Source organism: Puntigrus tetrazona, chromosome 2 (genome assembly GCF_018831695.1).
Source record: "Puntigrus tetrazona isolate hp1 chromosome 2, ASM1883169v1, whole genome shotgun sequence".
NCBI classification, from domain to species: Eukaryota; Metazoa; Chordata; class Actinopteri; order Cypriniformes; family Cyprinidae; genus Puntigrus; species Puntigrus tetrazona.
In genome coordinates, this window is record NC_056700.1 from 24,108,182 (window position 1) to 24,118,861 (window position 10,680).

General features: G+C 37.2%; 3 protein-coding genes across 3 annotated transcripts; all 3 read left to right on the top strand.

The window, feature by feature from the left end:
- The first annotated feature begins 1,481 nt into the window (after positions 1 to 1,481).
- Positions 1,482 to 3,502, top strand: LOC122326195 (macrophage mannose receptor 1-like). The gene is made up of 4 exons (XM_043220920.1): positions 1,482 to 1,658; positions 1,931 to 2,707; positions 2,840 to 2,940; positions 3,151 to 3,502. The coding sequence occupies exons 1-4, from the start codon at positions 1,622 to 1,624 to the stop codon at positions 3,235 to 3,237; spliced, it is 1,002 nt and encodes a 333-aa protein (XP_043076855.1). The 5' UTR covers positions 1,482 to 1,621; the 3' UTR covers positions 3,238 to 3,502.
- A 1,093-nt stretch (positions 3,503 to 4,595) lies between these two features.
- LOC122327448 lies at positions 4,596 to 6,926 on the top strand. Its single transcript, XM_043222826.1, has 6 exons — positions 4,596 to 4,718; positions 4,795 to 5,157; positions 5,234 to 5,356; positions 5,503 to 5,567; positions 6,494 to 6,568; positions 6,654 to 6,926. The coding sequence occupies exons 1-6, from the start codon at positions 4,682 to 4,684 to the stop codon at positions 6,924 to 6,926; spliced, it is 936 nt and encodes a 311-aa protein (XP_043078761.1). The 5' UTR covers positions 4,596 to 4,681.
- Positions 6,927 to 8,560: 1,634 nt separating this feature from the next.
- Positions 8,561 to 9,453, top strand: LOC122327453 (P-selectin-like). Its single transcript, XM_043222839.1, has 4 exons — positions 8,561 to 8,659; positions 8,736 to 9,101; positions 9,190 to 9,342; positions 9,395 to 9,453. Exons 1-4 carry the CDS (start codon positions 8,623 to 8,625, stop codon positions 9,451 to 9,453), a joined length of 615 nt encoding a protein of 204 aa, XP_043078774.1. The 5' UTR covers positions 8,561 to 8,622.
- The last annotated feature ends 1,227 nt before the right edge of the window (positions 9,454 to 10,680 follow it).

Here is a 10,680-nt window from a genome sequence, read left to right on the forward strand (position 1 = left end):
TTACTGAAACCATTATTGAATGGTGATATTATATAGTGCATTTATTTATTGTAATCAACTGTTAAATTTTTTCTTTTACATTCTACAAATAACTGTAACGAATCTGTTGCCTTCTCTGTGTTTTTGGTTTCAGTATTCCTGTTTTCCTGTGTGCCCATATTTGGTCCTTCCTGTTCCTGTCCTCGTTTAGTGATTAGTAGTTTTTTGGTTTCCACCTGTGTCTGACCACCTGTTTTAGTTCTCCCTGACTGTTTTCCAAGTGTTTAAAAGCCTGTTCAGTTTATTATATTTATTAGTTGTCTAAGTTTGTATCCTGTTTTCGTAGGTTACATTACTCAATCAAGCATATCATAAATAACCTATTTAGTTGTATTGTGTTCCTACGTGGTCTCCATTTAATGTTGTAATAAATGTTTTACTGTAAGCGCAGTTTACGTTGTGAAAGCTTGAAATTCTACCCCGTAAGTTAATTACCATGGGAGCAGCCCTTTCCTGTTTACATTTAGGCTAGTTTTTATGCAAAATGTTTTTGTTTTTTTTTTTGTTTTTTTTACCAAAACAAATTACTATTACATATAGTGTGCGAGTGTAAAATATATACTGTATGTGTATGTGTGTGTGTATATTATTAATATTTGCTATGTACTGTACATGTTATCATTCTAATAATCTGAAGCACATTATTGCCATTTCTTTATGATATCAATTTAAAGGTTAGAAATGGTGACAATTTGAGTTATATCCAAACATATCTGAAGGAAATCAAATTTGCATTATAAAACCAGGACTAAAGGTTTTGTCTTTTATCTTTGATTAAAGTGACCTATGAATAGAGATAATATTAATTTTTGCGAAATCACCTTCACCTTCTAGTATCCCTGTAGAGCCAGGCCTGTATGGATGTACCACTGTAAGTTTATAGACTTAAAATCCTTGTACTTGACCAACACTCTATGGAGGTGAAAGAAGAAGCATTTCCTGTTTAGCCATATGAAACAACGAAAACCACATTTTAAAGAAACTACACTGTGCAGTACAAAATCGGATTGTGTAACATTTACATTTGGGTTAAAATTTTAATTGAACCAAATGTAAATGTTGCAGTTTAACAGAACAAGCACATACCATTAATATACTTAGTGATATTTACATGAGTTGTAACAATTTGAGATACAGGAGTATATATCAGAAAGAAAGCTCCTGACTGTGCGAAAGGAGGAGTTGGGGATGGAGAAGGGTAGTTTGCTTCTGAGCAAGTGGAAAAGCTGCTGATTAATAAAGAGCTTATATAGGAATGCCGTGATGAGTTTCATGTTTCTATACGTTTTTTGATTAGCTAAAGCAAGCTTGACTCATGTGACCTGCCAGAACTAATGCTAACACTTGATTTATAAAATGTGTCATATAAATATTAATCTAAATTACACTGAAAAAATAATTCACTATTTGGAAGCCAAGTCAGAAACGTTCTAGTCACTTGCACTAAGCATGGTAAGTCCACACCCCCTTTATCGATAATGGCATTAGATGAGTAGGTTTCAGTTCCACTTATTTTCCTACTTATTAGAATACAGCAGCAGAAAGTGGTGGTAAACAGCAGTGAGGATCTGTGTGAGCAGTCATGGACGGGGGTCTGTTTGTGCTGCTTCTGCTGTCAGGTTGGTGAGATCATTTGTAATCTGTATTTATATGATGATGGGTTCACATATGGTGTAACACAGGGTTCCTCAAATCTTTCCCTGGAGGTCCAATGCACTTAAAAAATTAGCTCTAACCCTGATTAAACTAACTTACCTGTGATTTTGTAAAGGTCCTGAAGACACTCATGCTCAGGTGTGTTTGATTAGGGTTTAGAGCTAAACTCTGCAGGAAAAGTGGACCTTGTGGACCAGATTTGAGGATCCCTGGTGTAACATGTTGATTTTAACAGGACTCTTCTGGAGCAGTTCTGCTCTTTCTCGTCCGTACTTCTATATAAATACACCAATGTCGTGGCCAGATGCTCAGAGTTACTGCAGAGAGAGATTCACTGATCTGGCTACTGTAGACAACATGGATGACGTGAACAAGCTGGTAAATATAATAGATGATGGATACAGTGGATCAGTGTGGATTGGACTCAAGAAGCGGACACAGACACGCTGGGTTTGGTCTAGTGGAGAAAATACAACTTCTCAGTACTATAACTGGGCTTCAGGACAGCCAAATTGGAATGGAGATTGTGTAGCCACTTATTTAGGCGCTTGGTATGATATATCATGCGACTTCATGCGATATTTTGTGTGCTATGGTGAGTACCCTGTTCTTTTACATTTGGGAATTAGCATTTTAATTGGGGGAAAACCTGAACACAGAGTGTATTTGCATTTCTCAATAGAAAATTCCGGATACATCTTGGTGCAGAGTGCTAAAATTTGGAGTGATGCTCAGAGCTACTGCAGACAGCATTACACAGACCTGGCCACCATCCACAACTCTGATGAGCTGGACCAGATAAATCAAATTCTTCTATCTGGGTATGTCATCTGGATTGGTCTGTTTCTGGACTCTTGGGGATGGTCTGATCAGTGGGATCTGAGTTTCAGACACTGGGCAGCAGGTCAAACATCCCAGACTTCAGGTGACTGTGTTGGCATGACAAGAACCAACTCTGGCAGATGGTCTCAGTACAGCTGTGATCTAGAACAGCCTTTAATCTGCTACGGAGGTAAATTTGCACAGTTCACAGAATCTGATTATTTAAACAAAAGGGTTTGAAGCAAGTATTATAAACAATGAAATGTCTTTATTATTATCTGTCTTCTGTGTTGAGGATGAATTTATCTTGGTATTTCTTTAGATGACAAGTTGATTAAAAAACAGATTATCAGACTGAAATTGTCCTGTAATGGAAAATGCACACTGAGTGATCTTTCTCTACAGACACCCATTCTGAATGAGGTTTGTATCTGCCTTGAACACTGTGATCACTGTCACTGCAAAATTTCCTTTTTAAATCAGAATGTTCTAGTTAACGCTGTTCAGTCGATCAATAACTAATATAGCATCATTGTTGCTTTTGTAAAGGTAAAAAATAATAATCAATAAATAAATGAACATGCCTCTAAATGATTTTAATGCTTTGTTTAATTCTTTTTTTTTGTCTTCCAGATAAGTGAGAAGCTGAAGAGCATGGGGCTGGAAGGTGACAGCAAAATAATATGGAGAAATGAAGAAGGTGACAAAGTGTTTCTTTAGGAGAGAGACCGTACAGCCATTATCGAAACAATAGTTGTATAGTGTATTCTTAGAGATTAACTATTTAATCCGCTGTCATTCAAGTTGAAATAGGCTATTTGTGTAATTGTAAAATGAAACTTCAGCAGACAAATTTCTGAGGACAAATCAGTTTGCATTGTAAAACTAAAACCTTGAAATTCTGCCTCTATAAGTTCATTACCATAGGAGCAGCCTTTTTCTGTTTACATTTAGACTAGTTTTTATGCAAAAGCTGCCTGTTTATTTCATTACATGGAAATGACAACCTATCTCTTGCAAAACAATAATAAAATAAATGTTGATTATGCAGTAAATAAAGTGTTTACTCGTTAAAAGTAGTACCCGTTAAAAAAGTAACTGGTGCCAATGTGTTTACTGTAAGTATTTCTAAAATGCACATCACGTATTTCATTCCATCCCCACACAAGCCATACTGTAGGTTATGATTATCTGAACCCTTGCTACCATACAATTTTGAGTTTTTGTAGTCTTCTAGAAATCTTTTTAATCACACATTTAGTTCCAGTTTAGTATCAGTTCTTGAAGACCATTAGAGAATGACACTAAGCATGGCAAGCTTATGAGTTGAATTCATGTGTAAGATTTTTAAGAGTGCTTTATAAATATTTAGACAAATGTTTTAATGTAAATATGCTCAATACATGTTAATAGAAGTGTAATTTAGTGAGGAAGGGAAAATTGATATGGTTTTAAATTTTTATAGTTAGCTGGAAGAATTAGCATGTTATCTAATTAACAAAAATTAGATGCATTTGTTAGACTAAATGGCTAAAGGTGTAGTCCACATTGCAACTTAGTCTGTTTTGGCCAAGATCTGCCCACTTAAACTGTTTAGAGGCATGTTTACTTGAAATGGACTGAAGAAAGTGGGGAGTGTTAAAATATGGGGTCATTTGGTCTGTTGACCTCAACGGTTAAACCAATCATGGGGTGAAATCACTCTTTTATGTGTCCACCACCCTCCTCAGGCAACAGTAAAACCAAGTATTGATGGAAAAATATAAAGGATTTACAAAAAAAATGCAAATAGTCTACACTAGTGGTCCTGTGCACCCCCCAACACTGCACATTTTGTACGTCTCCCTTATCTGACACACAAATTTCAGGTCCTAGAGTTTTGTTGGGGTGTCTGTTTCTGGACTCTTAGGAATGGTCAGAAAAAATTGAGTCACTTTTGCAGGTCAAACGTCCCAGAGATCAGAAGTTTGGAAAGTCCACACACTGTGTGATGTTTAATTAAGAAAATTTGTAATCCACATCTCAAAGTATGTACAGTGTTCTGTATGCATTCGCCACCCCCTTATCATGGTTTATTTAACAATCTTTTAGTTTCCCTTATTCTCCTGCTTATTAGAAGAGCAGCAAATATATTGTACAGCAGTGAGGATCTGTGTGAGCAGTCATGGACGGGGGTCTGTTTGTGCTGCTTCTGCTGTCAGGTCGGTGGGATCATTTGTAATCTGTATTTATGATGATGTGTTCACATATAGATGTTTAACCTGTTGATTTTAACAGGGCTCTTCTGGAGCAGTTCTGCTCTTTCTCGTCCGTACTTCTATATAAATACAGCAATGTCGAGGCCAGATGCTCAGAGTTACTGCAGAGAGAGATTCACTGATCTGGCTACTGTAGACAACATGGATGACATGAACAGGCTGGTGAATAAAGTGGATGCTGGATACAACGGATCAGTGTGGATTGGACTGAAGAAGCGGACACAGACACGCTGGAGTTGGTCTAATGGAGAAAACATGCTTAAACAGTATAGAAAGTGGAATACGGGACATCCGAACAGTGAAGGAGAATGTGGATGTTTTGCCTTTGGAGTTTGGCATAGCTATCCATGTTCATCACACTTACACTTTGTGTGCTACAGTGGTGAGTTATGTATCTGTGTAAATATTCAGTTTAGCATGAGTTTAGACCCGATTCTTTATTATCCATGTCACATTAGGAAATACTGGATACATCAGGGTACAGAAGTGGAAGAACTGGACAGATGCTCAGAGCTACTGCAGATACTTTTACACAGACCTTGTCACCATCCATAACTCCCAGGAACAAAACCAGATAAAGAGTATTATTCCATCAGGGTTGTGTGTCTGGATTGGTTTGTTTCTGGGACTCTTGGGAATGGTCTGATAAATGGAGTCGATTCTTCAGACACTGGGCAAATCAACCATTCCAGAGTTCAGGATCTGGTGACTGTGTTGGCATGACAAGAACCGATTCTGGGAGATGGTCTCAGTACAGCTGTGATCTACAGCAGCCGTTTATCTGCTATGGAGGTGAGTGTAACCAGGTAATAGAAATAAATGAATAAAATCGTATTTCACATTACATACAACTGTGATATTTTCATGTATGTATTATCTGGAGCGTGCTAAGGTGCGTTTAACTCTGTGTATTTTCTAGATTACAAGCTGAATAGAGCGACAGACTGTCAGACTCAAATTGTCGTGCAATGAATGCACAATGAACGATCCTTCACTACAAACAGCCATTCTGAATGAGGTTTGTATCTGCCTTAATGATGTAGTAAAGAATTACTAAGAAACATTATCAACAGCCAAACAATAAATATAATAATAATAATTCTGTAAAACATAGCAAAACCAACATTACACACGTGTCAAGCAGAAACAAATCGGCTTCTGGAAGGCTTTTCAAATATTAAAACAGTTCTAGCTCTTAATTTGAGTGTAGCTTTTGATACCATTTCACATATTTTGTTGAACCACTTATTAGCTATTGGTATCTCTGGAATTCCTCTCGCTTGGTTTACCTCAAATCTTCCCAACCATGCACAGTTCATACAACTAAAAAGTTTTAATTTCCGTCTTTTTCCTTTTAGATGTGGTGTCCCTCAAGGTCCTCTATTGTTTCTTATCTATCTTTTTCCACTTGATAATATCTTTTCTAAATATTCTATTGTTTCATTGTTATGTTGATGATACACAACTATATGTATCTACTAAGCCTGTCTCAATTCTTCCACCTCTCTGCCTTGCTGTCTTCACGAAATACAAAACTTGTTTCTCTACCAATTTCCTTAAACTTAATGGCAATAAGACTGAATTACTCCTTATGGGCACTAACTCTAATCTCTCTAGATCCTGCAGTTTTGTTTTGTTTTTTTCTTATTTTCTCACTCTTGAAATACATTACAGCCATCCAACACCACTAATATCATTATTTCTTGCTGGTCTTCCAGATAAGTGAAAAGCTGAAGAGCATGGGCCTAGAAAGTGAAAGCAAAATAAGCTGGAGAATGAAGGAAGATGGAGAGGTGTTTTATCAGGAGGGTAACTTTAACTCAAAAGGCAGTCTTTAAAACAAACCTTATGAACTATATTGCTATATTGCTTTTTTAGACTTTCTTCCCCGGTCAAAGCACTTTCCAGCACCTCTTCCAGAGAATTGAGGTAAGACCTGACCACCAGGTGCTCGCATGCCAGCCCCAACCCCAGACCTGGCTCCAGGGTGGGGCCCCGGCTGTGCCGTGCCAGGCGACGTCACGAGCCAATCACAGCGATCTCCCTCACCTGAGCCACACCTGCACCCCTTCAGGGAATCACAATGATCACTATATAAGCACACACCACAGTTCAGTCAGCGTCTGGGCTCCTATGCATGAAGTGGACTGACTCTCTCTCACGCTCCTGTGATACACTGACGAAAGACTTACCTCGCTACTTACTGCGTGTGTTTCTCTCCATTTCCCAGTTGGCTCCAGTGCCTTCGTCAGTGTTCTCTGTGGTTGTGTTGTGTGCTCCAAGGATTTCCTTCTGTCTTTTCCGTACTCCTGATTCCTTCAAAAAAAGATAAGAACTGTGCTCAGTATCGCTATGATTCCAGTCAATGACTTTCTAAGGACAATATACTCACCTGATTTCTTTGCCGTAGACTTACCACGCTCATCTGTGCAAATAAGCCTTGTTATAGTTTTACCTATTTGCTGCGTGAGTCTACTTATGTTACATATGGGTTTGCATTAGCTTTTTTTGTTTTGATTCCTTAGCCATAGTTCTGTTTTTTTTTTTCAATATTAAAATGTAAATCGCTAACTTCAAACCAGCCAATAATATTGTTAATATACTCCAAAGGGCTATTCTTTTCTTTCTGACAAGAGACCAGTGCCATATCATCAGCATACCTTGAGGGAGAGATCATCATCACCAATTCATTGGTGTATACAGAAAATAATATTGGAGATAATACACCACTACACATTAGAACAGACCTCTGTATGTGCCGTCTTCATTTGCTTACTATTTTCAGCATTTTCACATTAACTCTCCGGCAGTGACTCATTCGTGAGACTAGGCGTCCTCCAAACTAGAACTGGCTAGAACACATCAAATAGAATTATTAAATAGTAATGCAGCCTACTTATTGTTTTCCTTCATTATTGTTACTGCTGGTGCGCTGTGGCAGACTTTATGCATGTGCTTGAGTGCTTATAGAACACTGAAGGCAATTAAAGGACCTGTATTATGAATTAAATGATTTAATAAACATGTCATTAGTCAACTAATGCTTGAAATGAATGACTACTTGTCAACAAGAAAAAAACTTTAGTAAGGCAGCCCTAAAAATAATGTAAAATGATGTCCGGTAAATAAACTTAAGCATTTAAAAACAAAACTGTCTCTCTGTCACTCCTTTACAAATTCATTTAATGTTATTCAAAGTCAAAGATGAATGAGAAATATATCTATTAATCAACATTATAAAATGATGTATATGAAATTATGAAATCAAACAAATTATAGCAGCATTCTGAACAAAATGTGTTCATCACGATAAAATGAATTTATTTAAATCAAACCAAATGTTTTACTTTACATTAGTTAACCTTTAACATTTGGTTAAACTATCTATTATGCAAACAAGGCTTTGGTCTTTTTTTAAAGCAATCATTTTGCATGCTTTTTTAAAGTAAGGTTCGTTTTTTTAACAGTCGACTGTTTTCTAAAGATGGATAATGCCCCTACAGATCAACCACAGCTGATACAAAACCTTAAAGTCTTATTTTCCTAGTTTCATTAGCATTCCTGGAAAATCTAACTAAGCACAAAAATTCACCACGGGCAGCACGTTGGACATTTTTCAAAAATGTTTTTAGGAAAGCTTATGGAGATCAAGCCAGACACATTTTAGTGCCTGATGTTTAAATAAGCAAAATTATGTAAAACGTTTTTTGGACAGCACCTGTGTGCACTCTTCAATAATGCTAAGGGCATTAGAACAGATATCTTCAGTTCCACTTATTTTCCTACTTATTAGAATACAGCAGCAGAAAGTGTTGATGAACAGCAGTGAGGATCTGTGTGAGCAGTCATGGACGGGGGTCTGTTTGTGCTGCTTCTGCTGTCAGGTCGGTGGGATCATTTGTAATCTGTATTTATGATGATGTGTTCACATATAGATGTTTAACATGTTGATTTTAACAGGACTCTTCTGGAGCAGTTCTGCTCTTTCTCGTCCGTACTTCTATATAAATACAGCAATGTCGTGGCCAGATGCTCAGAGTTACTGCAGAGAGAGATTCACTGATCTGGCTACTGTAGACAGCATGGATGACGTGAACAGGCTGGTAAATATAATAGATGCTGGATACAGTGGATCAGTGTGGATTGGACTGAAGAAGGGGACACAGACACGTTGGGGTTGGTCTAATGGAGAAAACACATCTTCTCAGTACTATAACTGGGCTTCAGGACAGCCAAATGCAGATGGAGATTGTGTTGTTATTTATTCTGGAGTTTGGCATGATATGGCATATGTAGTTATAAGCGATATTTTGTATTGCTACAATGGTGAGTTTCCTGTTCTTTTAAATTGGTGAATGAGTAGCCTAGGAGGAAAGAAAGAGCTAAAGATTGTTTCTTTTGCATCACTCAATAGGACATTCTAACACCATGGTACTGAGTGCAAAAACTTGGAGTGACGCTCAGAGCTACTGCAGACAATATTACACAGACCTGGCCACCATCCACAACTCTGAGGAAAATAACCAGATAACTAAGATTATCTTAACCGGATGGTACATATGGATTGGTCTGTTCCAAAACTCCTGGGAATGGTCTGATAAATCAAACACCTTCTTCAGACACTGGGCAGCGGGTGAACCATCCCAGAGTTCAGGATCTGGTGACTGTGCTGGCATGACAAGAGCCAATTCTGGAAATGGATTCCTGAAAGCTGTGATCTTTTGCGTCCTTTTATCTGCCACGGAGGTGAGTTTGTACAGCTATCAAACTAAAAATTATTCAAATAAAATGTTTTAAACCAACTACGATGAGCTCTCATTTATGCATTTTTTGTTTAGATTGATTTGACCGTTTATTTCTGTAGATGCTAAATTAATTAGAAATCAGATTTTAAGAGTGAAATTGTCCTGTAGTGGAAAATGCACACTGAATGATCCTCCACTAAAGACGGCCATTCTGAATGAGGCCTGTTTCTTCCCCTAAACACTGTGTTCAGTTTCATTGTTGAAATGTGGTGTTACAAAATTTTTATTTTTTTAATCTATTAACATGCATTTAAGTGCACCACTTACAACTGTCTTATAATCATCATGTATTGTGTAAGTGTGGCATGTTTTTTCATGTTTTATTTGATTTGATTCTTTTTTTTTTGCTGATCTTCCAGATAAGTGAAAAGCTGAACAGCATGGGGCTAGAAAGTGAAACTAAAATAATCTGGGGAACGAGTGAAGATGGAGAGGTGTTTCATCAGGAGAAAACCAATACAGCCAGTTTAAATAAAAAATGTGCTAGACGGTAATCTGTATACCTCTTTAAATGTCTTAAAGTGTATTTTAAGACGTTCGAGAGTTGTCCGTGTATTTTAGAAACAATGCCTCCTGTGAATAAGCAGAAATTGCATACATGGTGCACAAATAGCTACATTTGTGTTGAAAATGAAGATGCCTTACTGAAAATGTATATTAAATGCATTAGACTTTCAATTCATTAACCTATAGGCCGTTACACATAGGTTAGATCAGTGGTTTTCAACCTGTGGGCCGCGGCCCCCCAGTGGGCCGCAACGGTATTGCAGGGGGGCCGCCAGTTATTATCAATAGAAATAATAATATTGCTAATGTACGTAAAAATGTGTAGTAATAATTAAAATATCATAATTAATTAAATAACAAAAATAATAATAAACTGTTACTATCGTTCACTATTCAGGCCGTTGATTGGTTTAAAAACCCACTGATTTAGGCTATGTAACATATTTTTGCTGCATACATTTAAATTTTTTTACATTTTTTTAGTGGGCGTTGGAAACATATGTGTTTGGTTGTGTGGGCTGCGGAGTTAAAAAGGTTAGGGAACCACTGGGTTAGATAGACAGATCAAAAATTGTATTTATGTAATTATATTC

Bases quoted from the DNA above. Each gene is read 5' to 3' on its own strand.
- LOC122327453 (XM_043222839.1), top strand. From the start codon at position 8,623: ATGGACGGGGGTCTGTTTGTGCTGCTTCTGCTGTCAG. The intron at 9,102-9,189 runs GTGAGTTTCCTG...ATCACTCAATAG, and splicing joins TATTTTGTATTGCTACAATG to GACATTCTAACACCATGGTA. The intron at 9,343-9,394 runs GTCTGTTCCAAA...CACCTTCTTCAG, and splicing joins CGGATGGTACATATGGATTG to ACACTGGGCAGCGGGTGAAC.
- LOC122326195 (XM_043220920.1), top strand. From the start codon at position 1,622: ATGGACGGGGGTCTGTTTGTGCTGCTTCTGCTGTCAG. The intron at 2,708-2,839 runs GTAAATTTGCAC...GTATTTCTTTAG, and splicing joins GCCTTTAATCTGCTACGGAG to ATGACAAGTTGATTAAAAAA. The intron at 2,941-3,150 runs GTTTGTATCTGC...TTTGTCTTCCAG, and splicing joins AGACACCCATTCTGAATGAG to ATAAGTGAGAAGCTGAAGAG.
- LOC122327448 (XM_043222826.1), top strand. From the start codon at position 4,682: ATGGACGGGGGTCTGTTTGTGCTGCTTCTGCTGTCAG. The intron at 5,568-6,493 runs GTGAGTGTAACC...CTGGTCTTCCAG, and splicing joins GCCGTTTATCTGCTATGGAG to ATAAGTGAAAAGCTGAAGAG. The intron at 6,569-6,653 runs GTGTTTTATCAG...TTGCTTTTTTAG, and splicing joins GAATGAAGGAAGATGGAGAG to ACTTTCTTCCCCGGTCAAAG.